Here is a 26,830-nt window from a genome sequence, read left to right on the forward strand (position 1 = left end):
GACTTCAGTGTAATTGGATGCCACCGTGTCAGGTTACTACTGATCACCACTAGACAAAGGCAATTGTGGTTATCTGCTTTCTATTACAATTTCTCCCTCCAATTTTCTCCTTTTCCTGCTCCTGAAGGCAATAACTCATTCAGTATACAGTTTTGTAGGCATTTGGTGCCCTCTGGTACTTCATTCAAATGATGATTATTACCAAGGAATGCACCAGAGACGAAGGGGTGGGAGGGGGAAAGAATTATTTGATGAATCAGGTCAATCTTCCTCTTTCCTCTTTTCACCAGGATTCACTGAATGCCATTTGATCCTTGAAATCCTGATTGATTTTTTTTCTTTACCCTAGTGGAAGCCATCAGCTCATGGGACCTAGGATTTTCCTGGTCTGCATAGCTCAGGACCAGAAATAATGGTGCATTTGCCCACTAAACTACCAGAATATCTTTGTGTTGTACGCTTTTGAATAATATTAAGCTGATCCGTTTTCATAGAAATCTTACAATGCAGAGGAAGGCCATGTGGCCATCGATGCTGCACTGTACCTCCGAATGAGCAACCTAACCAGGCCAACTTCCCCACCCTACTCCCGCAACCCCACGCATTGATCATGGCCAATCCACCTAACCTGCACATCTTTGGACTGTGGGTGCACCTGGAGGAAACCTAACACAGACACAGGGGGAATGTGCAAACTCCACACCGGCACCCAAATCCTGAATCGAACCTAGGTCCCTGGTGCTGTGAGTCAGCAGTGCTAATCACTGTGCCACCGTGCTGCCCAACAATCAATTTTTCCTATGATCTTACACTTGCAGAATTGTTCAGCCCCAGATATTCGCACACATACTTGATGCAAGGACTTTCTGTTAATTTACATATTTCACTTCTCCCACAAAGCCTTCAGATTTTGGCTATACTTAGGAGAGAGATGCTTCAAAAACTACGAGTGAACAAATTAGCACAAAAGAATGCCTCTTTCATTAACTGTCTATCTGCAGATCAACTTACCCAAGAAATCTGTAAACACTGTACGCTTTGTCTACAGAGGAAGTTGGGTTGAGCAATGAAGAGTTAAGGCCTATAGCCCTCAGCTAGTAATTTTACAGTCTGCTTTTTATTATGTGGAGCTGCCAGCATCGCGTTTCTGAGTGTTTCTGAGTATCTGGAACTTTGCCTGTGCTTCAGAAAGGCACCAATCCTATACTTTCTAGTTTCCTCACCTGAGACTGGGAAAAGAGGCAATCCACAGCATTCTGTGCACTACCGTGCAGCAAGTATCATTCTTTTAACTTTTTCTCCTTTTGACAACTGTAAAAAAATGTTTAACATTGCATATCAATATGTCCATCATTGATGCTTGGGGGCAGTTGTTGGTATGTCAGGTGTGTCTTTTGCGATCTATAGTACGTCTTTGCACTATTCTTCAATTGTAGCATGGTGGAATGCTGCACAAAGGTAATAATAATAATAATCGCTTATTGTCACAAGTAGGCTTCAATGAAGTTACTGTGGAACGCCCCTAGTTGCCACATTCTGGCGCCTGTTCGGGAATTGAACCCGCGCTGCTGGTCGTGTTCTGCATTACAAGCCAGCTGTTTAGCACACTGTGCTAAACCAGCCCCAGGTAATTGTGATTCCATGAAGAATTTCTGCCAAATTCAGAGTGGCCACTTTGTCAAATTTGACCTTTATTACCACAAGCTAAAAATTTGACTGCTCATTCAATGTGAAGTTTGTCTGCACATGGTATCTAGCATTTTGAGGGTTAATCCTGTGTTGTACAAACATATATCCTGAGTATTTCAACAGCCAGTGATCATGGGTCTGAAGTGAAATTGTTGATTTTCACATGAGCAGTGCTCAAGAACTTCTCTACAGTTGATGTTGATGTCACCCATTCTCCCAGCAACAGCTCCACATTTCCTCAGAGGCTCCCAAATCCTAACAAGTGGCAAAGGAGACTTTTGAAAGGTGAAAATTGATGGATATTCACAACAAATACAAAAAGCACAGACTGGTGTTATATTCCACCAAATGCCATGAACAAGAGGCATAAAATTCTGGTCGGGCTTTACCCCAGTGAAAGATTGGGATTGACACTGGAGTTATCCTGCCACTTTCTTATCAATGTTGCACAAGGAATCACATTCCACTGATACAGGAGCGACAGTACAAGGGCAATATTCAATTCCTTTGAATTCTGTGAATTATCAAGACCAGCGGATTTTAAAGTGTGGCGAGAAAGAGTGAGATTTCCCATCCAAGAGTCTGTGAGAGGAGCAAGACTTTAAGCATGGCGAGAGAAAGCCAGAATTCGCTTTGCTTCCAAGAATTGGTGTGACGAGAGGGGCTATCCTGTAATCAGTTTCCAGTCAGAACTCCCATTTGGTAAGAAAACTCGAGCTTTGACACCATAGCTGGAAGGAGATAGGTGATTAACCCATGAAAATTTCCTGTTTATGTTAACGAGGGAATTTCAATCAAGGTAACTGCTTTCAGGAAGCCCTGTCTGTTGGTGGTGATGGACCCGTGACAGGATCATCAGCCCTCGTATGTTGTCAACCTCACCACTGCCAAGTGCCACACTGACTCACCCCTGCGTTATGTGGATATCGCAGTCTCATGTAACAACAAGGGTGCTCACTACATGTCTGATGTGGTAGATGTGGCCCGGGAGGTTCTGCGTCTGAGTGGCATCATTAGCCGTGAACAACCATGGGAGGTGATGCGTGATCTGTACTCCTACAGCGATCCCGATAGATCTAGAAGGAGGAACAAGATGCCGCAGAGAAGGCTGCTGGTAAGGGTTACCACGGAGAATGGACCCTTCCCATTGAAGAATTTGTTCCGCCTGAGGTTACTGACTGGTCTGAGGGGGTTCAGGTCATCTGTGCCCTTTCAGCAGTTTGCAGCTATTACTGGTAAAAATCTGGCTGAGATGCTGGAGGCGGCAATTCAATATGTGAAGCCGGTAATATTCACCAGTGAACCAGCTACAAAGAACTGGAGTGCCCAGCCTACTGCCGAACACTGGTCTGCTGCTCCTCCTGCACAGGCTCCAGAATGGGCTGGTGCTACAGCTGATTGCTCCCAGGACTGGGCTTGAAGTTGACCAGAAATCTGACCTGTCCTATCTGCATTTGGTTGAAAAGAAGGAAATTAAAGTGACTTGTTTTAAAAAAAAAAGATATAAGCACACAGGACTAAAGACATTATTTAAAATGTAATCAATCAATAAATAAATTAATTAATGAAAACATAAAGATGGCAGGGCAGGTGATGTGTTGCAGCTGCAGCAAGTGGGCGTACCTAGACACCAATGTGATCCAAGGCAAACATGTCTTCAGTAAGTGTATGTAACTCAAGAAACTTCGGGTCAGAGTCATTGAGATGGAGGCCATGTTGCAGTCACTGCAATGCATCAGGGAGGGGGAAAAATACCTGGACACATTCTTCCAGGAGATGACCACACTACTTAGGATAATGTAATGATTTGGCCCATGGTTAGCGCAGGACGGTGTGACTGCAAGCAAGGAAGTTTTGGAAATCGAGAAGGTTTGTGGAGGAGCCTCAGGCATTGCAATTGTCCAACATGTTTGATGGTTTGCAAACTGTATGAATGAAAACATGGGCTGCAGGTTGAATGAATGAACTGACTATGGCACTGCAGTACAGGAGCCATTCAAGTGGAGAGGAGATAATCAGAATGCATAGCCAAAATTCTTTGCAGTTGAGAATGAGAGTCCAGAGGGCTGTGTTGCCTGTCCAGTGCTTGGTTTGGGACATCTGCTTTGGACTGCAGAGGAATTTGTGGTGGAAGGGGGGATGTCCAGTTGTTGTGGGCCACATAGGACTTAGAAAGAAGTTCTGCTGAGAGAATATGAACAGCTAGGACCTAAATTAAAAAGTAGAACCCCACAGATAATAATCTGTGGATTATTAGCTGACAACCCCCACATGAAAATTAGCATAGGGTAAATACAATTAGAGCTTTGAATGCTTGTCTGAAAGATCGGTGTGGGAGAAATGGGTTTCATTTCATGGGGCAGTTGCACGAGAACTGGGGAAAGTGGGAGGTGAACCATTGGGATGGTCTTTACCTGAACCGTGCTGGGACCAATGTACTGATGAATCATATAACAAGGGTAGTAGAGAGGATTTTGAAGTAAATGGTGGGGGTGAGGGATCAAGTTAGTGAAGATGCGATAGGTTAAAGGGATTGGACACAGCAGTATGCGGGTGAAAATGGGAGTTGAGGGGAGCAACCCCAGAAGGATTTTAGAGGCTGCTGGATGTGGAGGTTGTCTGGACAAAAGATCGGTCTCTGTGCTCCAGTACGTGGTTGAAGACATAAAACAAATGGATAAAACAGCAAACATCCCTCAACCCCGACACTCCCTCAACCCCCATACAGATGCCACCTTATGTCCCCCCCCCAACACACCCATGGCTCCTCATATCCTCCATGCCAACATATACCCTTACACCCACCACCCTTTTCCTCACAACCTCCATGCCAATTCACCTAGTGTCTACTATGGGCACACCTGATGCCCCATGCTGAGATTAAATAACGTTCTTGATGCCTTGATGTTGTGGGCAGCACAGTAGCACAAGTGGATAGCAGTGTGGCTTCACAGCGGCAGGATCCCAGGTTCGATTCCCCGCTGGGTCACTGTCTGTACAGTGTCTGCACGTTCTCCCCGTGTCTGTGTGGGTTTCCTCCGGGTGCTCTGGTTTCCTCCCACAGTCCAAAGACGTGCAGGTTAGGTGGATTGCCCATGATAAATTGCCCTTAGTGTCCAAAAAGGTTAGGAGGGGTTATTGGGTTATGGTGATAAGCTGGAAGTGAGGGCTTAAGTGGGCCGAATGGCCTCCTTCTGCACTGTATGTTCTATGTTCTGTTGAATGAGCCAACAATGACTTTCAGCTCAGTTTCTGAGTGAACACAAACACCAGCATCTTCTCCATACTGAAACATTATGATGGAGGTTGGAGTGGTTTGAGCTCCACTTTCCTATCAGCTCCCAATATCCCTTGATCCCGGAGAGACCAAAAGTCTGTCTATGTCAGCCTTAAATATAATTAGTGATGGTGCATTCACAAGATTGCCAAAGATTCACAATCCCTTCAGTGAAGGAATTTCTCCTCCTCTCAGTCCTAAATGATCGGCCTCAAATTCTGAAGCTGTGTCCTTTTGTTTCATATTCTCCAGCCAGAGGAAACAACATCACGCTGACTATCCTGTCAAGACACTTCATAATCTTGAATGTTTCAATGAGATCATCTCTCATCTTTGTACATTCCATTGAATATCGGCCCAATTTACTCATTCTCTCATCATAGCAAAACCATCTAAACCAAGGGATCAATCTAGTCCACCTTTGTTGTATTGCCTCCTGTGCAATTATCCCCTTCCTTAAATACGGAGACCAGAATTACACACTGCATTCCAAATGCGATCTCCCAAAGATTTCTTTATTCTTGTACTCGATCCCCTTTCAATATTGCCAAACATGCCATTTGCGTTCCTAATTGCGTGCTGTACCTGCATGCTAATTTTTTATGTTCCTTGTGTAAGTACATCAAAGTCTCTCCGGCTATCAACATTTACAAGTTTCATACCTTTTGAAAAGTATTCTGCTTTTCTATTCTTCTGATCAAAGTGAATAAGCTCACCTTCCCCAATTATACTCCCATCTGCGATCTTGTTATCCTTTCACTTAACCTGTCTATAGGTTCTTTACTCAGAGAGTGGTTAGGGTGTGGAATGGACTGCCTGCTGTGATAGTGGAGTCGGACACTTTAGGAACTTTCAAGCGGTTATTGGATAGGCACATGGAGCACACCAGAATGACAGGGAGTGGGATAGCTTGATCTTGGTTCCGGACAATGCTCGGCACAACATCGAGGGCCGAAGGGCCTGTTCTGTGCTGTACTATTCTATGCTCTATAACACTTTGTGTCTCTATAGCCTCTTGTGTCCCCCTCACAGAACAAAGAAAATTACAGCACAGGAACAGGCCCGTTGGCCCTCCAAGCCTGCACCGATCATGCTGCCCGTCTGAACTATAGCTCCCTACCATATCGTTCTATTCCCATCCTATTCATGTCTTTGTCAAGACCCCCCTTAAAAGTCACTATCATACCTGCTTCCACCACAATCCCCGGCAGCGAGTTCCAGGTTCCCACCACCCTCTGTGGATTAATCTTGCCTCATACATCTCCTTTAAACCTTCCCCTTCGCACCTTAAACCTATGCCCCCTAGTAATTGACTCTTCCACCCTGGGAAAAAGCTTCCTTGAAGCTCAGCACAAGATAACAGTTTATCCAAAACAATTTATAATGGTCTGAAGTAAAATAATTAACTAAATGTTGTTGAACTTGCTGGTGTGAATAATGTTATGGAGTTCACATAAATTTGTTCCAGTCATTTGCCGCAGTATATCAATATGGAAATATATATAATTGTAAATAGAGGAACTTATGTAAGTAGAGACAAAGTTGTAGCAGACGTTTTCTGTTTGTATACAAATTGCAATATTGTTCACAGAAATTGATGAAGAACCAAGTTTTTAGAGCATTGTTCAGGTCTTGGTAAACATGACTGAATGAAACATGACAGGATTAAGTGAGGAAAATATAAACAAAAGTGGGCTTTGAACTCTGACATGGAACTAGCTTCACAACTGTGTAAGTGTTTGACGTCAAACCATCACCCTGAGACCAATGTGAAGAAGAAATGCAGAGGAATCATTATCATCTTAGTTTTGGTGCAGTGGCCAATGTTATTTTCCTCTTAACACAAGAGGAGAGAGCAGTTCAGGTATTCAGAGTACACTGGAATCTGAAGAAATAACCCAAGCATGATGTTGAGTGCACCAGTCAGTTATTTGGTTTGACAGAGTTACAATGAGTTCAGTCTCAGAAAGGAACATTGTGGCAGGGCGTGCAAACTGGTCCATTGATACGAATCCAGCTGATGTAGCTACTGGATGGAAAGGTCCCAGAATGGAACCATGGCTCCATAGACCATAACTTTTACTTTTTTATTTTAGAAATGTGGATGAACAGAGTCACAGGACTGACTATCAGCTTTTTACAAAAGAATACAACAGTTATTAAATATGAAAATATTGACTATATTATAATACTCTTTCACTCCACCTATATCTTCACAGATGTACACAGATTTTTAAGGATAACACAGGTTAAAAAATATCTTAAATTCTGATGTTCTTGGTCAGTCCACCACCCCTGTAAACCAACAGATCAACTGTGGTCAGACACACCACACTCTGAAACCAAGTGGCAGGTATCACCCAATACAACATCTGTGGATTTCTCCTCAAATCCCTGCAGAAACTTATCATGCTGTGAGCCAGCCAACTTGTCTCACTGGAACTCCGATTTCCACATCAGTGTTTCCAAACTCCAGTCTCAAAAAACAGACTGTAGAATCTTCTCCCAAACAATACTTTCTCTCAGGTGCTTTCACCAATGATCTGTATCCAGGATTTCAAACTCTCCTTTCAGCATTCCTCTGCCTTGAATTGCCATGTGCATTCAAGCTACCACACAATCGCTCAGTTATCCAGCCAAGCCAATAGAACACCACTGCTTCACAGGCTGATTTGAGGTAACCAATCTTAGGATTACTTCAGGTATCTGGATTCTCGCTCGCCAACTTCACAAGGTCTGTTCCTTTCGGCTCTGGCTTTAACTGGGATGTTCACTAAACTTTAATGAACAGAACCTTGTTCAGTTTCCAGTTCCTTATTGCCCCTTTGACTTCAGTCTTCCTGGGAGTTCTCTTTCATTCGCTGAATTCTGGAACTATCTTGTTATTTCATTCTGGACTTACTCCATTGTTCTGCCTCTTTGCTTCTGGCAATGTTTGTGAGAGATGCTTTCTCTCCAACTACCAAATGTCAACTGTCTTAGACCCATAGGCCCAGTTTACTAAACTAAAAAATTCTTCTAACTTAAAAACTGGCCCCTCGTTGCTCAGTAACTTCCTAGTCTTTCTTTAAGCTCTGTTTACTTTCATGTGATAAATTCTCCAATCACAATGCAGGCACAGTTTGAAATTAAACTAAAATCTCAATACATGCAAGCACCTTTGTTTAACATGTTCTGTATAGAACCTTAGTTAGGCCACACTTGGAGTACAGTGTTCAATTCTGGTTGCCACACTACCAGAAGGATGTGGAGGTTTTGGAGAGGGTGCAGAAGAGATTTACCAGGATGTTGCCTGGTATGAAGGGCATTAGCTATGAGGAGAGGTTGAATAAACTCTGTTTGTTCTCACTGGAATGACGGAGGTTGAGGGGCAACCTGAAAGAGGTCTACAAAATTATGAGGGGCATAGACAGGGTGAATAGTCAGAGACTTTTTCCCAGGGTAGAAGGGTCAATTACTAGGGGCATAGGTTTAAGGTGCGAGGGGCAAGGTTTAGAGTAGATGTACGAGGCAAGTTTTTTACACAAGTTTTTTACACAGAGGGTAGTGGGTGCCTGGAACTCGCTGCCGGAGGAGGTGGTGGAAGCAGGGACGATAGTGACGTTTAACGTGCATCTTGACAAATACATGAATAGGATGGGAATAGAGGGATATGGACCACGGAAGTGTAGAAGATTTTAGTTTAGGCGGGCAGAATGGTCAGCACAGGCTTGACGGGCCGAAGGGCCTGTTCCTGTGCTGTACTTTTCTTTGTTCTTTGTTCTTTATGGATCTAATTAAAGTTTTAACTCATTCTAACGCAGAAACATACAATTAAACTCATTTAAATCTTATTTCTAATATCCAAAAATACAAATATAGATCAAATAACACCACCTCTCTTTCCTGACACCATGAATATAGGAAAGGGGTAGTTCATTTAAATCCTGGGTGATCTATATCTAAATCCTTTCAAACGGCTTGGCTTCATATCCTCTTATACCCTTGTTCAGCGATATTCATGTAAAATAGTTGAATGTTATTACTTGAATCCCGGATGGCAATACCAAAGTGCCAGGCTGGCAAGTGTCAAGGTGCCCAGGTGCCAGCAGGAGTGCTATGGTGCCATCCTGCCAAGAGCCTGACCGCTTGGCGGCCTCTGATGTCCTCCTGGGAGACACCACCCCCCTCCCTCAAGCACCGTTATGCCTGGTCCACGTTTATGTGCACCAGTGCTAAACGGCACACTGACAAGGTCTCCCAGGCACAGGCATTAGTTCCCAGGCCTTGGGAGAATCGTGCGCAGCCATATTAAAGTTAGCCTCGTGGCTCAATTAAATACGTAAATCTCACCCGGCGAGATCCAGATTGCATCCCTAGCATTGTAAACCTCATGATAAGCCTCTCACAAGATTCAATGGCCCTGTTGGGTCACCGAGTCAGGCACGACGAGGCCATTCGTTCATGCCCATAATTGCGCATAAACAGAATTTACCTGCTCCCCTCCATCATTTGCGGTTCCTGCATGAGGTGTTCTCCATTGCCCCACCCGTGTGTATTTTTCCTGTAGAATTTTGGAGTTGCACTGACAGCCGGTCCAAGAGTATGCTATTGAAATAACCCTTCAAATTCTGCTGGGTTTTCAGTACACATCAGTGGAAACCCTGAGCCGCAGTAATCCAGTCTTCTTTGCAATTGCTAACAATATTCAGGACCTCTGTCATTGTGGCAGCCCTTCTGGGCAATGCTACTTACGGTACCCTATTCATCATTATTTACTTAAGCTGACAAGAGTGTATACATAACAGAGCATAATATACAGGAGTGTAAAGATAGCACTGTTAAAGAAACGGAAATTGCTACACATTCATAATTACCATTTGACTTTATTCTGTGTTTCATAATGTTTCTGTGATGACAGGATCAGCTCATTTTGTACAAACAATACCTCAATGGAATTAGACCTAAAAGAAGTTGCTCCTGGCATTAAAAGACTCACCTGATGAAGGAGCTATGTTCCGAAAGCTAGTGATTCCAAATAAACCTGTTGGACTTTAACTTGGTGTTGTAAGAGTTCTTACAGTGGAATTAAAAATGACATCTTTCCTGAATGCAAAGCTACACAACATTATTCTACATTAACCACCATTCATTGAGACAACTTCACTCTCTTTGTGTAGTCCCTTTTGCAGTTTGCAGTCCATAGTAAAATGAAAATGGCATCTTCTCTGAAAATAATTGTATCCCAACTTATTTTTCAATTTTCCAGTCTGGCTAGGACATTGTTACCATCCTATCCCTGTTCTACTCTGGTTTGGAATGGCTAAGAAGCCCAGTTGTTGAACTTTTCACAAGCATTCTTTTAATTAGTTTACCAGCTATGATATGTACTCAAGGTTTCACTGATATGAGTAGCTATTTTTCAGCTCTGGTTCTGTTGACGAGCAAGCACACCCATCAGGCGAAGCTGAAGAATAGAATGTTTGAAGGTTTGAGCCCAGAGCTGTGGAGAACTGCCATTACTTAGTCTCCTAATCTGAGCCGATTATTTACAAAGTGCCCTTTTTCCTGTCACTGTTTATTTAAAAGAATGGATATCCTGCTCAAGCCCTTTCAATAGGTGAAGTAGTTTGACTGAATGATAAGACACCCAAAATAATTATTTTCCCTTCTTTTTTAGCATACCTAGAAGACTGCTTTATAAAATCCGGAGTCTTCAGCATTGGAGAACTTGTTCGAGTGTCACGAAGTAAGTATTACTTCGAGTTAGGTTTCATCTTAGAGAACCGATTCCCCATTATGCAACTCTCTGCTAGTAATTGCCAGGTACAAACTGATTCAAGTAATGCAGATTAGTGTTTATGTTTTGTAATGTGCTCAACTGTATTTATCACATGTTTCAGCTGAAGTTGAGATTGAAAACCTGCCAGCAGCTAGAAATAGTAGTTTTTTCAAAGGCAAATCCACTGTTTGTGTACAGAAGCCTGTTTTTACGTTTGACATAACTAAAAGTGCAAACAATATAGTGTTGGGCTAGCATTGGGAATAACATGGAATGCATCTTTCCTATCTCAAAATCATCAGAACAAATTCCACAGTGACAGATATTGTAACACAAGCTAAATTACAGTCATTTTGCTGTTTGCAGCAAAATTATACAGAAACAAGAATAAATCAGCAGATATAACTATTGCAGGATAGAACAAAAGTTTCAAAACACCATTCTCTTCAGTAAGTTCTGACCATGAGCTTACTTTGAGAAGTAATCTTGTTGAAGTCTCAAGTAGTCTCCAATACATTGTATCCTCATCGACTGGTTGGTAACCTTTCAGACAAATTGCCTTTCCTTTATACAATTCATCATATTCCACCACCACGGTGAGGAGAAAAATCTAGTGCATAATGCCACAATCAAATGAAACTGAACGGCTGGGACATCAACCTGCGATAGGTTACTTGCCTTTGCTAATTAAGTAGCATGGGCGGCACGGTAGCACAGTGGTTAGCAATGTTTCCTTTGACACTATTACTTTGTGGAAATGTTATTGTTTCTTTGTGTAAATTTACTACAGGATCCATAACATTTCAACATTGCAATTTCTCATTGCGGCACTGTAGCACAGTGGTTAGCACTGTTATTTCCCAGCACCAGGGACCCGGGTTTGATTCCCAGCTTGGGTCACTGTGCGGAGTCTGAACGTTCTCCTCGTGTCTATGTGGGTTTCCTCCGGGTGCTCCAGTTTGCTCCCACAAAGTCCCAAAATACGTGCTTGTTAGGTGAATTGGACATTCTGAATTCTCCCTCAGTGTACACGAACAGGTGCCGTAGTGTGGCAACAAGGGGATTTTCACAGTAACTTCATTGCAGTGTTAATGTAAGCCTATTGTGACACAAATAAAATTAATTATTATAAGGAAAGATTAAAGCAAAATACCATTCAAAATTAATTAAAGCTGTAACACTGCTAATTACTTCTTGTATTGGCACGCCTGAACCAAAAGAAACTTGAAATCATAAATACTTCAATAAACGAAGCCTAACCCAACAAGATGTTTCGAACCCCAGAGAAAACGGTAACTTTTTAAAACATATTTCAATTCCAATTCCCAGTGACTGACCTAAAGTGCTGCAATCCCCGTAGAGACAGATAAGAAACTCAAACTTCCAGTTAATAGCGGAACAGATGACATGACAGGATTTCACATTGTAAAATGTTTAATGTAACAAATTAAAATCACTATTGATGAAGCACTTTTTTCAGTAGCCTATATTTGAAATTACAGAACAAACCTTTTAGCACAACCAGAAAAAACACAATCAGTTTTACTTTAAACAGCCCTCTCAGTAGGCAGTAAATTCTCCTAGAATTAGTCCAAAAATGATATTTAGCTCCCGAAAATGTATTTCTTACTTATTCCTTTACCAGCCTGGACACTTGTAACCCCAGAACTGCCCTTCACAGTAAAAGTACTTCTGGAGATCGTTCCTCTCATACAAGCTATATGAATCGTCCAATCTTGTTTTACCTCCTCACATATTTGATCTTTTCAATCTGAGTGTGGGTTTCCACCCATATTTGGGAGCAGTGGACTATAGAGACTTTCAGGCTCCAACTGCTCTCACTTTCTCTTCCATGCTCTTGTAAGCTAACTGTGCCTGTGCATTTTCAGGGATGCCATGGAAATATTTCCTCATTCAAAGCCAATTTCCATGGCAGTATGAATCATATGGGCCTTGTATCCAGGCATAAGGGATGATTAAGTATCCTTCAGATCCCAACTCTCTTTCATCTTGGATAGTTAAAAGGACAGTTATTTACAACCTGCCATTATTTACACCTTTCTGGGAATTTGGAAACTCATAGTCCATCCACTGTTAGGACATAGCTACCTCCACCACTGTCTGCAAGTTTGAATACCTTGCACCTTCTTCCCAGTAAAACAATTTAGGCCTTCTTTAACAGTCCATCACCCAGACGTGTTGTGATGCAGACTTTAGTACAGGTCACACAACACCCTTCATGTAAACTTGTAAACCTCAAAATTGTAACAGAGGAATGGTACAAGATTTCACGTTTTAAGACTTTATCATAGAACATCATAGAATCCTTACAGTGCAGAAGGAGGCCATTCAGACCATCGGGTCTGCACCGACCCTCCAAAAGCACACCGTACCTAGGCCCACACCCCGCCTTAACCCCACCTAATGCTTTGACACCAACGGGCAATTTAGCATGGCCAATCCACCTAACCTGCACATCTTTGGACTGTGGGAGGAAACCAAAGCACCCAGTAGAAATCCACGCAGACAGAAGGGAGAACATACAAACTCTAGACCCAAGGCCGGAATTGAACCCGGGTCACTGGCACTGTGAGGCAGCAGTACTAACCCACTGTGCCACCCAGGTTTTACTGTAACAGAAAAACTAAAAGCAACTTTGACTAGACATTATCTAATAGGCAACTAAAACTCAAAACTACAGAAGAGCGAATCCTTATTAATGTCTTGATGTTGTAATGCGACTGAAAATACCATGCCACATACAATCCGGGCGGAATTTACCGACGGGCCACCAATCCCACCCATTAGTACCTCCACGGGTTAATGTTACTCCTGCTTCCAATGGGTCCATTGCCCCCTGCTTTGCCAAGTCGTAATGTTGACAGATTGTTAAAAGGAACTTCCCTCAGTTTTTGTGGAATTTCCAAACTGATTACTCGCAGTAAGGACCACTGCAGTGATTTCTCCTCCCACCGTTACCAGGACAAATGTTCCTGAATCTTTAACTTGCCATTGGGTTCACTCTCTTGAATCAGAGACCATCCTCCCTCTCATGTTCTGGAGGCTCCCACAGGACTCGTAGCCTTCTCCACAGTGCTTCCCACCCCAGCTGCAGCGTTGTAACTCAGAGAGAGCTCCTTCTCTCTTTCAGTCCAAAAGCTGGGCCGATGTGGTGGGCCTCCTAGGGGGTCGTGTGTGTGTGGAACAGCCTGTGCAAAGCTGGGTCTGTGTTTTTACCATTGGTTACTCTGGAGTTAGAAGTGACTTTGTTCCTCTAACTCTTCCAGAGTAAGTATCAGGGTAAAACTGGCAGAACCATTCGAAGTTACGACTTAGCTAATTTCAGTTGGATGGTTCCCAGCCCAGTGTAATTGTCCAGAGGACATTTGCGCTTCTGGACAATCCGGGTAAATCCCTATGTGCGTACTTCCTGAGGGATTCCCTACTGCATCGTAGGGGTACCTCCAAAGTGCGACGCTGGAGAACCAAGAAGTTAAGGGCCAGTGTTCCCCTTAAGCAGTGCATGTGCGTGGACATGAAGAAATCCGGAATGTACCATGCATTACAATAAACAAGCTGCTCACAGTAGTGAGTTCTGGCAAGTGAGAGGGGCAGAGCATCATAAAAACATAGAAAATAGGAGCAGGAGTGGCCATTTTGCCCTTCAAGCCTGCTCTACCATTCAACATGATCGTGCCTGACCCTCTATCTCAACACCATGCTCAAGCACTCTCTCCATACCCCTTGATACCTCATAAGCCCCCGTGGCAAGAGCATAAGCGACTGGAGAGAGAGCAGGAAAGAGTGAAACTGTGATTAGAGGAATAAAAAGCATGGGAGAGAGGGAATTTGTGATTGGAGTATAAGCGAGTTCAAGCAATTGGAGGAGGGGAGATCTGCCTGGAAGTGAGCAGTATGTGATGAGAAGGCGATGAGCTGAGCAAGGCATACGTGCTTACGAATTAGGACCAGGAGTAGGCCACTCGGCCCCTTGAGCCTTCTCCATCATTCAGTAAGATCATGGCTGATCTGATTGTGACTTCAACCCCACATTCCTGCCTCCCAATGACTTTTCATCCCCTCGTCAATCACAAATCTACCGAGCTCTGCTTCAAAAATATTCAAAGATTCTGCTCCACTGCCCTTTGAGGAAAAGCGATCCTGAGATTCTCAATTCTCTGAGAGAAAAAGATTCTCCTCATCTCCATCTTAAATGAGCAACACCTTATTTTAAAACAGTGACGCCTGGTTCTAGATTCTCCGACAAGAGGAAACATCCTCTCCCCGTCCATCCTGTCGATATATTTCAATCAAGTCGCCTCATTCTCTTCTAAACTCTAGTGGACCCAAATCTAACCTCTCCAACCTTTTCATAAGACGTAAAGAAATAGGAACAAGAGTAGGCATTTGGTCCCTCGAGCCAGCTCCGCCATTCAATAGGATCATGGCTGATCGGACATTCTTCATGTCCACTTTCCTGCTCTTTCCCCGTAACCCTTGATTGCCTTGCTGATCAAGGATCTATCTATCTCAGCCTTAAATATGCACAAGGACTATGCCCCCGCCCTTCTGCGCCATGAAGTTCCAAAGACTCACAACCTTCTGAGAGAAGAAATTCTTCCTCCTCTCAGTCTTATATTGGTTCTCTTTATTCTGAGACTATGCTCTTTGGTCCTAGACTGTCCCAATAGGGGACAAATCCTCTCAGCATTTACCCTGTCAAGCCCCTTAAGAATCCTGTATGTTTAAATGAGATCACCTCTCTTCTAAATTGCAATGAGTCGAGGCCCAACCTGTTTAACCTTTGCTCATAAGACAATCCCTCCATACCAGTAATCATTCTCATAAGACAATCCACCCATTCTTGGTATTTGACTAGTAAATCCTCTCTGATCTGCTTCTAGTGCATTTACATCTTTAATAGAACTAGAACAGTAGAGCACACTACAGGCCCTTCAGCCAATGATGTTGTGCCGACCATTTATCCTAATCTAAGATCAACATAACCTACACCCATTCAATTTACTGCTGTCCATTTGTCTGTCCAAGAGTTGCTTAAATGTCCCTAATGACTCTAACTCCACCACCTCCGCTGGCAGTGCATTCCACGCACCCACCACTCTCTGAGTAAAGAACCTACCTCTGACATCTCCTCTATACCTTCCTCCAATCACTTTAAATTATGTCTCCTCGTGACAGCCATTTCCACCCTGGGGAAAAGTCTCTGGCTATCCACTCTATCCATGCCTCTCATCACCTTGTACACCTCTATCAAGTCACCTCTCTTCCTTCTTTGCTCCAGTAAGAAAAGCCCTAGCTCCTTTAATCTTTCTTCATAAGACATGCCCTCCAGTCCAGGCAGCATCCTGGTAAATCTCCCCTGCACCCTCTGCAAAATATCCACATCCTTCCTATAATGAGGCGACCAGAACTGGACACAATATTCCAAGTGTGGTCTAACCAGAGTTTTATAAAGCTGCAGCAAAACCTCGCGGCTCTTAAACTCAATCCTCCTGTTAATGAAAGCCAACACACCATACGCCTTCTTAACAACCCTAGCGACCTGAGTGGCAACTTTGAGGGATCTATGTACGTGGACCGCAAGATCCCTGTGTCCCTTTCTTTTAAATAAAGGGACCAATACTGTACACAATACTCCAGATGTTGTCTCATCCAAGTCCTATGCAACTGAAGCATAACCGCCCTACTTTTGCAATCAATTCCCCTCACAATAAATTATAACATTCTATTAGCTTTTTGATTACTTACTGTACCTGTATATTAGACTTCTGTAAATCATGCATTCGGACACCCAGATCCCTGTACACCTCAGAGCTCTGCATCCTTTCACCACTGAAATAATAAGCTTCTTTTTATTCTTCCTACCAAAATGGACAATTCACATTTGCCCACATTGTACTCCATTTGTCAGATTTTAGTCCACTCATTTAATCCATCTATGTCCCTTTGGAGCATCCTTATGACATCTTCATAATTTACTTTCCTACCTAAATGTGTCATCAGTAAATTTAGCTAGCACACCTTCAGTCCCTTCATCCAAGTCATTAAGATAAATTGTAAAAAGATGTCCCCCCCCAGCTTTGATCCATTTGGCACATAACATGTTGCATCCTGCCAACTAGAAAAAAAACCCATTCATGCCAACTCTATTTCCTGTTAGCTAGCCAATCTTCAGTCCATGCCAGCATGTTACCCCCTACTTTTATTTCACGCACTAACCTTTAACTGGCACCTTATCAAATGCCTTCTGGGAAGTGAAGTGCAGTACATCCTGTAGCCAGTCAGCTTGTGAGCCAAATGGCTGAGCCAGATTAAAGTGATGTGGCCTGCAGATTGTCTGGTAGCCAGCCCTGGATATAGAATGAGACTTAGAAGTGCCATTATTCTGCAGTTCTCAATGGACCTAGTAATAACCTTCAGCCAAATGGTTCAAAAAGTCACACAGCAACAAAAGGTCACAAACTCAGTGTGTACGGTCCATCATGGCCAGATAAATGTACACAGTGCAGGGTAATGTTGATAAATAAATTTAGTCTCAATGGATACCTATTGCTTTCTGATCAGCTGATTTGTAATGCAGATTAGGTGATTGATCATACGTATTAGACATGGCCAATGAACATTTGCCTTAAGCATTGACTCAGCCACATAAACCAGCCTAGAAATCATAGGTTCATTGAGGCTGTCTAGGTCAATGGATAAATGGATGAGAAACCAGCTTTTGGAAGTTTGATTTCATTATTTGGTGAGATGAATGAATTTTTATGATTACTAGCCGAGCTTATACTTTCAAGTATTGTCCTTCCTGCTGCTCCTTTTAAATTTCACCAACTCTCCTGAAAGTGCGAACTCTCCTGCAATGAAAAAGGAGCTAACAGTGTAGCAGGTAGATGCTTGAGTGGTGGGGGGTGAATGGGACAGGTATGAAGAGAGGGAGAATTGGACATGCGTGAGGAGAGGGAGAAGATTTATGAGAGAGGAGAGGTAAGGTGGGATCTGTGCTCATTCAGGCAAGTGGAAAGTATTCCATCACACTCCCGATTCATGTCTTGTGGATTTGCGGAGTCAGGAGGTGAGGTACTTGTCTCAGAGTTCTCAGCTGTGACTTCCTTTGGTAGTCGCAATATTTATATGACTGACCCAGTTCAGTTTCTGGTCAATGTTAATCCCCAGGATGTTGATAGTGGGGCAATGAGCGACAGTAATACCATTGAATATCAAGGGGAGATTATTAGATTCCATCTTGTTGGAGATGGATCTTGCCTGGCACTTTTGTGGCAAGAATATTACTTGCCACCTATCAGCCCAAGCCTGGTTGTTGTCCAGGACATGCTGCATAATGGCATAGAATGCTCTAATATCTGAGGAGTTCCTGAACATTGTGCATTTCCCACTTGTGACCTTACGATGTAAGGATCTGAAGGTGGTCTTTGTTAATGATATTATTATATATTAATGTTATGTCCAAAAGGTTAGGTGGGGTTACTGGGGTTATGGGGATAGGACGGGGAAGTGGGCCTAGGTGGTACCTTATTAGAAGGTCGGTGCCGGCCCAATGTGCCGAATAGCAGTGGAAAGTGGAACTACCTAGGACTCACCCTACTCTCCATCGCTGGGAAGATCATCACCCGAATCTTCGCTTGCTGCCTTCTGCCAATCTCTGAAGAAATCCTTCCAGAAAACCAGCATGGCTTTCGACCAAACAGCACAACAATGGACATGATTATTCACTGCTCGGCAACTTCAAGAGAAATGCCGGGAGCAACATAAACCACTCTACATGGCTTTCATTGATTGGAGCAAGGTTTTTGACCCAGTCAGTCGGGAAGTGCTATGGAAGATCCTGTCCAGAGAAATTCAGCAAAATCCTCTGACTCCTCCTTGACAACATGTCGGTGACAATCCTCAACGATGGAAATAAGATAGAAATCTTTTATGTCAAGACTGGAGTCAAGCAGGGATTGTCATAACCCCCACCCTTATCTTCATCTTCATCACCACCATCTTTCACCTTGTCCCCAGTGAAGTGGACATCGTCTACAGGATGGACGTAAAGTCTTTCAACCTCAACCAGTTGAAATCCAAGAACTGGACACTGATCTCGCTCGTGGAACTTCAGTATGCAGATGGCATCACCATCTCCACTCAAGACGAGAATCGCCAAGCCATGCTTGACACATTCAGGGATGCATACTGAAGAATTGGTCGCAGGCTCAATCTCAGTTCCTTTACCAACCTGCCCCAGGACAAGAACCCTCCATCAAGATCAACAGAGAGACCCTACCAAATGCGGAACATTTCTCATAGCTGGGAAGCCACCTCTCCTCTGAGGCTGAAATCGATGTGGAGATCCAACATCATATCCAATCCACAAGTGCCTCCTTTGGGCAGCTAACGACGAGAGTCTTTGATGACCATGACATCGATGCTGCCACCAAGATCTTTGTGTACAAGGCAGTCGTCCTCTCAACTCTTCTATATGGCTCAGAAACTTGGACTACATACAGAAGCCACCTCAAATCCCTGGAGAGTGAATGGAAGTTGTCAGACACAGATTTTCTGCATTAGCTGGGAAGACAGGAGTACTAACATCAGAAGGAGCCAAGAGCAGCAACATCGAAGCCATGATCATCCAAAACCAACTTAGCTGGGCTGGCCATGTGCTTAGGATGTCGGAGTCCGAACTGCTAAAGCAAACCTTCTTTTCCTAGCTCAAGGAAGACTTTTGAGCAAGACAAGACAAAGGAAGTGTTCAAAGACACTCTGAAGTCTTACCTCAAGAAATACAACATCAATGTCAACACCTGGGAGACCCTTGCTCACAAGAGACCTACTTGGAGGAACCTCCTGATTGAAGGGACACAATTCTTTAAGAACACCAAGAGGAGGCACAGAAAAGGAACCTGAGAAAGGTTCCTGTTCCCGTCCCAGCCTCCCTGAACAGGTGCCGGAATGTGGCGACTAGGGGCTTTTCACAGTAAGCAACATTTGAAGCCTACTTGTGACAATAAGTGATTTTCATTTCATTTTATTACATTTCAAAGGAATACCAGCGATCTAGAATTGAAGGACCGATCCCACCTCCCGGAAACACCTTCCAAATGTGAGGTTGGGGATGTGGTTTTAGGATCAGACTCATCAGCCATGCAAGGACCCACAGAATTGATGACCAGAAACACAAAAGTTTCTTAGGTGGACAATCATACTCATTAGCGAATGATTGCCAAAGAGGATAGGTTGAGTATTACCTCTGCTTTTATACACTCAGAACCCACTGATCATTGTCCCATATGGTGTACACAGAACATAGAACAGTACAGCACAGCATAGGCCCTTCAGCCCACAATGTTGTGCAGCCCATTTATCCTAATCTATGATCAACCTAACTTACACCCCTTCAATTTGCTGCTGTCCATGTGCCTGTCTAAGAGTTGCTTAAATGTCTCTAATGACTCTGACCCCACCATCTCTAGTGCATTCCACACACCCACCACTCTGTGTAAAGAACGTACCTCTGATATCTCCCCTATACCTTCCTCCAATCACCTGAAAATGATGTCCCCTCGTGACAGCCATTTCCACCCTGGGGAAAGGTCTCTGGCCATCCACTCTATCCATGCCTCTCATCACCTTGTACACCTCTATCAAGTCACCTCTCTGCCTTCTTCGCTCCAGTGAGAAAATCCCTAGCTCCCTCAACCTTTCTTCATAAGACATGCCCTCCAGTCCAGGCAGCACCCTGGTAAATCTCCTCTGTACCCTCTCCAAAGCATCCACATGCTTCCTATAATGAGGCGACAAGAACTGGACGCAATATTCCAAGTGTGGTCGAACCAGGGTTTTATAAAACTGCAGCAAAACCCTGCGGCTCTTAAACTCAATGCCCCTGCTAATGAAAGCCAACACAAAGACACTCGCCTTCTTAACAACCCTATCAACCTGGGTGGCAACATTGAGGGATCTATGTACGTGGACCCCAAGATCCCACTGTTCCTCCACACTTCCAAGAATCCTACCTTTAACCCTATATTCAGCATTCAAATTCGACCTTCCAAACTGAATCACTTCACACTTATAAAGGTTGAACTCCATGTGCCACTTCTCAGCCCAGCTCTGCATCCTGTCAATGTCCTGTTGTAACTTGCAACAACCATCAACACTATCTACAACACCCCCAACCTGCGTGTCATCGGCAAACTTACTAACCCAGCCTTCCACTTCCTCATCCAAGTCATTTATAAAAACCACAAAGAGCATATTAACCTGGTTCACACTGTTCTCATGAGCAACAAGGTCCCTCTCTCTCAGAGGTCCCAGAACAGACCCTTGCGGGACACCACTGGTCACCGACCTCCAGGCGGAATACTTTCCATCCACTACCACTCGCTGTCTTCTTTCGGCTGGCCAATTCTGTACCCAGTCAGTCAAATTCCCCTGTATCCCATGCCCCCTAACTTTCTGAATGAGCCTACCATGGGGAACCTTATCAAATGCCTTACTGAAATCCATATACACCACATCCCATGCCCGACCTTCATCAGTGTGTCTCGTCACATCCTCAAAGAATTCAATGAGGCTTGTGAGGCATGACCTGCCCCTCACAAAGCCATGCTGACTATCTTTAATCAAACTATGTTTTTCTAAATAATCATAAATCCTATCTCTCAGAATCCTTTCCAATATTTTGCTCACCACAGGCGTAAGACTGATGGGTCTGTAATACCCAGGGATTTCTCTATTCCCTTTCTTGAACAACATTCGCCTCCCTCCAATCATCCGGTACTACTCCAGTGGAGAGTGAGGACACAAAGATCATCGTCAATGGCGCAGCAATCTCCTCCCTCGCTTCCCGTAGTAATCTTGGGTATATCCCGTCAGGCACAGGGGACTTATCTATCCTGATGCTTTTCAAAATTTCCAACACATCCTCCTTCTTAATGTCAACCTGTTCGAGTATATTAACCTGGTTCACACTGTTCTCATGAGCAACAAGGTCCCTCTCTCTAGTGAATACTGAAGCAAAGTATTCATTTAGGGCCTCCCCCATCTCCTCAGACTCTAGGCACAAATTCCCTCCACTATCCCTGATCATCTTATTTCTCACATAAGTGTAGAACGCCTTGCGGTTTTCCCTAATCCTTCCCGCCAGGGCTTTTTCATGCCCCCTTTTAGCTCTCCTCAGTCCATTTTTGAGTTCTTTCCTGGCTACCTTGTAACCCTCTAGAGCCGAGTCAGATCCTTGCTTCCTCAACCTTACATAAGCTTCCTTCTTCCTCTTGACTAGAAGCTCCACTTCTCTTGTCATTCAAGGCTCCTTCACCTTACCATTCCTTCCTCGTCCCAGTGTGACAAAACTATTCAGCACTCGCAGCAAGTGCTCCTTAAAAAATCCCCACATTACTGTTGTGCATTTCCCCAAGAACAATTGTTCCCACGTTATGCTCCTCAGCTCCTGCCTAATAGCAGTATAATTTCCCCTCACCCAATTAAATGCCTTCCCATACTGTGTGTTCCTATCCCTCTCCATGACTATGGTAAAGGTCAAGGGTTGTGGTCACTGTCACCGAAATGCTCTCCCACCGAGACATCTGACACCTGGCCTGGTTCGTTGCCGAGCACCAAGTCCAACATGGCCTCCCCCCCCAGTCAGCCTATCTACATATTGAGTCAGGAATCCTTCCTATATGCACCTGACAAAATCTGCTCCATCCAAACCATTTGCACTAAGGAGGTTCCAGTCAATATTAGGGAAGTTGAAGTCACCCATGACAACAACTCTGTTACTTCTGCACTTTTCCAAGATCTGCCACCCAATCTGCTTTATCTCTCTGCTGTTATTGGGGGGTCTATAGAAAACTCCCAATAAAGTGACTGCTCCTTTCTTGTTTCTGACTTCCACCCATACTGACTCAGTAGAGAAACCTTTCTCAACTACCTCCTTTTCTGCAGCTGTGATGCACTCCCTAATTAACAGTGGCACTCCCCCTCCTCTTTTACCTCCCTCCCTATTCTTCTGAAAACATCTAAACCCTGGAACATCTAACAACCATTCCTGCCCCTGTGAAATCCATGTCTCCTTAATGGCCACAACATCGTAGTTCCAAGTACTGATCCATGCTCTAAGTTCATCTCCCTTATTCCTGTAATTAATTAGGTGAATAATCTGATAAACAAGTAGATGATATTGTACAAATACCGATATCAAATCGAGGTGGCCAATAAAAGTAACAAAAACAAAATACTGCGAGTGCGGGAAATTTAAAATAAGAGAACATCCTGGAAATATTCAGCAGGTCAGGCAACACCTGTGGAGGGAGAAACTGTGTTAAGGTTTTAAATTATTCATCAAAACTGGGAGAAGTTTGAAGCATCGCAGATTCTAAGCAGAGTGCAGAATCGGGGAATGGTTGGAGAGGTTGGGGTGTGCCATGGGATGGTGTGTAAGGATGCAGGGGAGGAAAGAACAAGAGAGAAGGTCATTGATCGGGTTGAAGGAAGACCTGATTAGATAATAGAAGGGATGATGGTTCCATGACAAAAGACGGAATCAATGGGATGAATAAAGAAACAAAAGATTGGTCTAGAGGAGCTATAAATGGCAACAGCAAAACCATTACCAGTGCCTGTTCTTGGGGAAAAATTAGCGCATTTTATTCAAATAATAAACTGAAATTTTGTACCCAGTGCTGGATTATTAGGGTTGTAAACTGCTGAATTTAAAGATGAGTTCCATGAGCTTCTGTTGAGCTTCATTAGAACAGTGTCGGAATCCAGGACAGAGGACAGAGTGAGATACAGATTTAAAATGGCAAGTGATCAGAGGTCGCACTTATAGATTGAATGATAAACAATCACGCATTCGGCACTGGTTTAGCACAGTGGGCTAAACAGCTGGCTTGTAAAGCAGAACAAGGCCAGCAGCACGGGTTCAATTCCCATACCAGCCTCCCCGAACATGCGCTGAAATGTGGCAACTAGGGGCTTTCCACAGTAACTTCATTGAAGCCTACTTGTGACAATAAGCTAGTATTATTATTATTTGATATCCTCAATGTAGAGAAAACAGTATCTTGAGTATCGTGTACATATACAAAGTTAAAAGAACTACAAGTAAATTGCATTTCCTCTGGGAAGGAGTGTTTGAGACACTGGATGGTGGGATATGAGGAGATAAGGGGCAAGTGCTGCATCGCCAGTGCTTGCATTGGAAGACACAGTGGGAAGTAGAGTGGTCATTGGGGATAATTAGCAAGTGGATCAGGGTTTTGTGGGACAGTAAGTGTTCATTCACTCATTCCGCGCTGGCAGAGGTACATCACTTTCCTCACTCAGCTGAGTTGTCACTTTGTTGAAGTTTTGTTATTCAGTCTACTGTGCAACTTAACTATCTTTAAAATGAAACATTAAATTGAGGCACCGTCCAACCTCTCAGGTGGACAAAATATTCCATACCTGCCATTTTCAGAAGATGAGCAGGAGTGTTCTCCAAGAAACTTGGCCAACATTCTTCTCTCAAACAGCATGACTAAAACAGATTTTCTGCTCAACTATCACACTCTTACCACAATTTCTGTTCATTGTAGTAGTGACAATAATTCCAAAATACTTAATTGACTTCAAGTGTTTGAGGATGTCCTTCGGTTGTTAAAAATGTTCCATAAATGTAAGCTATTTCCCGTTTTAATCCTTAAACTTACTCAACAAAAACTGACTCAAAAATGCTTTTTAAGTTTTTGGACAATTTTCTTTCCTTTCCATATATTTTCCACCTGCTTCTGCAATGTCTTTCACCATGGAGTTAACACATATTCCAGTTACAATGGAAATCCCAAATCTATAGAATCCTTCACCGTAACAAATTCAGTTTTATTGCCATGAATATTCCACTGCTGCATAGTGCCGTAATGTTGCTAAGGACTAACTGTTCCTTTGAGGTGCATGTCATGATATCCACATTAGCATATCATCGTGCAATCACACACACACTGATGGACAGGCAGTTCACCAACCAGCACACACATAACATCACAGCCAATCACCAGTGAGAGCACACGCACTATAAAACAGGGAACACCACAGTTCCCGCTCATTGTACCAGGAGATAGCTCAGAGCACAGAGCTCACAGTGCGCCACTCAAACATAGACCATGTGCTGAGTGCCTCACTAAGATAGTGATAGGGCTGGGTCCGCAGGTTAGCTGGTGAAGCACGTACCCAAGCCAGCAGTTAGTTGTTACCGTTGTTTAGACAATAAAACTACAGCCGTGTTTGTGCATCAGGAAACCCAACACGACATGATACCATAGTGGACGCTAACCAGCGACTGTGACACCTACCTGCACCCTTTCAGAAATCCGCCATCCCGGTCCATGGAAAACATCAGCCCGCCGCAGCCGCTGGTAATCTCGGCGTAAACTGGAAGCTGTTTAAACTGCACTTCCAGCTCTTCCTAGAAGCCACAGACAGGGAGAATGCATCGGACACCAGGAAGATCGCCCTCCTCCTCTCCACGGCAGGGCAACACGCCATCCACATCTATAACTCCCTGGCATTCGCGGAAGGCGAGGACAAAACAAAATATAAGACGGTGCTTCTGAAGTTCGAGGAACACTTCAGCGTGGAAGTCAATGAGAGCTTCGAGAGGTACCTATTCCTGCAGCGCCTGCAGGGTGAGGATGAGCTTTTCCAATCTTACTTGACACGCCTCCGTATCCTCACGCAGTCCTGCGGCTGTGAGGCCACCTCCGACTCCATGATACGGGATCAGATAGTTTTTGGGGTTATCTCGGACACCCTACGCCAGCAACTCCTAAAAATAAAGCGCCTCACTCTAGCGACTGCCATCGAGACCTGCGTCCTCCATGAGAACGCGACCAGCCGGTACTCCCAAATCCAGGCGGCCGAAACGGCATGGCAGGGGTCCTACGAGGCGGAGTGGGTCCAGTCGATCGAGTTCCTCCCGGCCCGCGGCCCGGAAGAGGGCGGCCATTTCGCGCACTTTCCGAGGCCTCCCGCGCTTGTACGCGCCAAAAGAGGGGACGTTGACGCAGAGGGACGTGATGCGCAGGCGCGATCGATGTAGGACCATCCCGCGCATGCGCGGTGGCGAAACGAACGCAATGAACGCCATGACATCACGACGTGCGGCAACTGTGGCAATGTCCGGCCAAAGCGCGATAATGCCTCCGCTGTGGGAGGATGGGCCACTACGCTGCCTGCTGTCGAGCAGCTCAACCTGCCAACTCCCAACAATTCCGCCAGCCTCGCAGGGCCATGCGGGCGATTCAGCCCCCATACACTGAGTCATATACTGACAGTATGCAGACTAGCGATACCAAAGACAGGGAGCCCTTCCGCGTTGCGGTAATCCACAAGAACCGGATGTCCCCAAGTCGGAACCATCAGCCGCTGCCAGTACACAGCATTGATCCGGGCGATGAGTGGTGTGCCACCCTAACGGTCAACCGATCACAGATCACATGTCGCTTGGACACTGGTGCCTCCGCCAATCTCCTCGCAAGGTCAGCCTTCCAGACCTTGAAGGTTAAACCACCGATTCTGCCATCCCACTGTCAGCTGGTTGACTACAATCGAAACGTCATCCCGGCCACAGGGTCCTGCCAGCTCGAGGTTACACACAACTCACACAAAGCCACATTGTCGTTTGAGATAGTTGGATCCTCGAAGTATTCTCTGTTAGGCACACAGGCGTGCAAGATCCTCCACCTCGTTCAGCGGGTACACACTCTGTCTCCAGCAGTCACGTCCGATTTCCCGGATGCAGACTTTAGGGCACAGCTCCACTCACTCCTCGCGCACAACCAGGAGGTTTTCGAGGGCATGGACACACTGCCCTACACGTACAGAATACGGCTCAAACCGGACGCCACCCCGGTCATTCACGCACCTCGTAGGGTCCCAGCACTACTCAAGGACCGCCTCAAGCAGCAGCTGCAGGACCTGCAGGACCAAGGAGTGCTTTCCCGGGTCACGGAGCCAACGCCATGGGTCAGCTCCATGGTATGCGTCAAGAAGCCCTCCGGCGAGCTCCGGATCTGTATCGACCCAAAAGATTTGAATCA

At 44.5% G+C, this 26,830-nt stretch overlaps 1 protein-coding gene and 1 pseudogene across 1 annotated transcript in view; both read left to right on the forward strand.

Annotated features, from left to right (window-relative positions):
* Nucleotides 1–1,343: 1,343 nt before the first annotated feature.
* Nucleotides 1,344–3,109, forward strand: LOC140430141 (small ribosomal subunit protein uS2-like; annotated as a pseudogene).
* Nucleotides 3,110–10,629: 7,520 nt separating this feature from the next.
* The window catches only part of LOC140429760 (nuclear factor 1 B-type-like), a 220,390-nt gene continuing 204,189 nt past the window's right edge, over nt 10,630–26,830 (forward strand). Inside the window, exon 1 of the mRNA XM_072517159.1 lies at nt 10,630–10,694. Within this exon, the coding sequence (XP_072373260.1) occupies nt 10,694 (1 nt within the window). The 5' untranslated portion in view covers nt 10,630–10,693. The remainder of the gene's footprint in view (nt 10,695–26,830) is intronic.

Source organism: Scyliorhinus torazame, chromosome 9 (genome assembly GCF_047496885.1).
Source record: "Scyliorhinus torazame isolate Kashiwa2021f chromosome 9, sScyTor2.1, whole genome shotgun sequence".
In the NCBI taxonomy this organism is placed as follows: domain Eukaryota; kingdom Metazoa; phylum Chordata; class Chondrichthyes; order Carcharhiniformes; family Scyliorhinidae; genus Scyliorhinus; species Scyliorhinus torazame.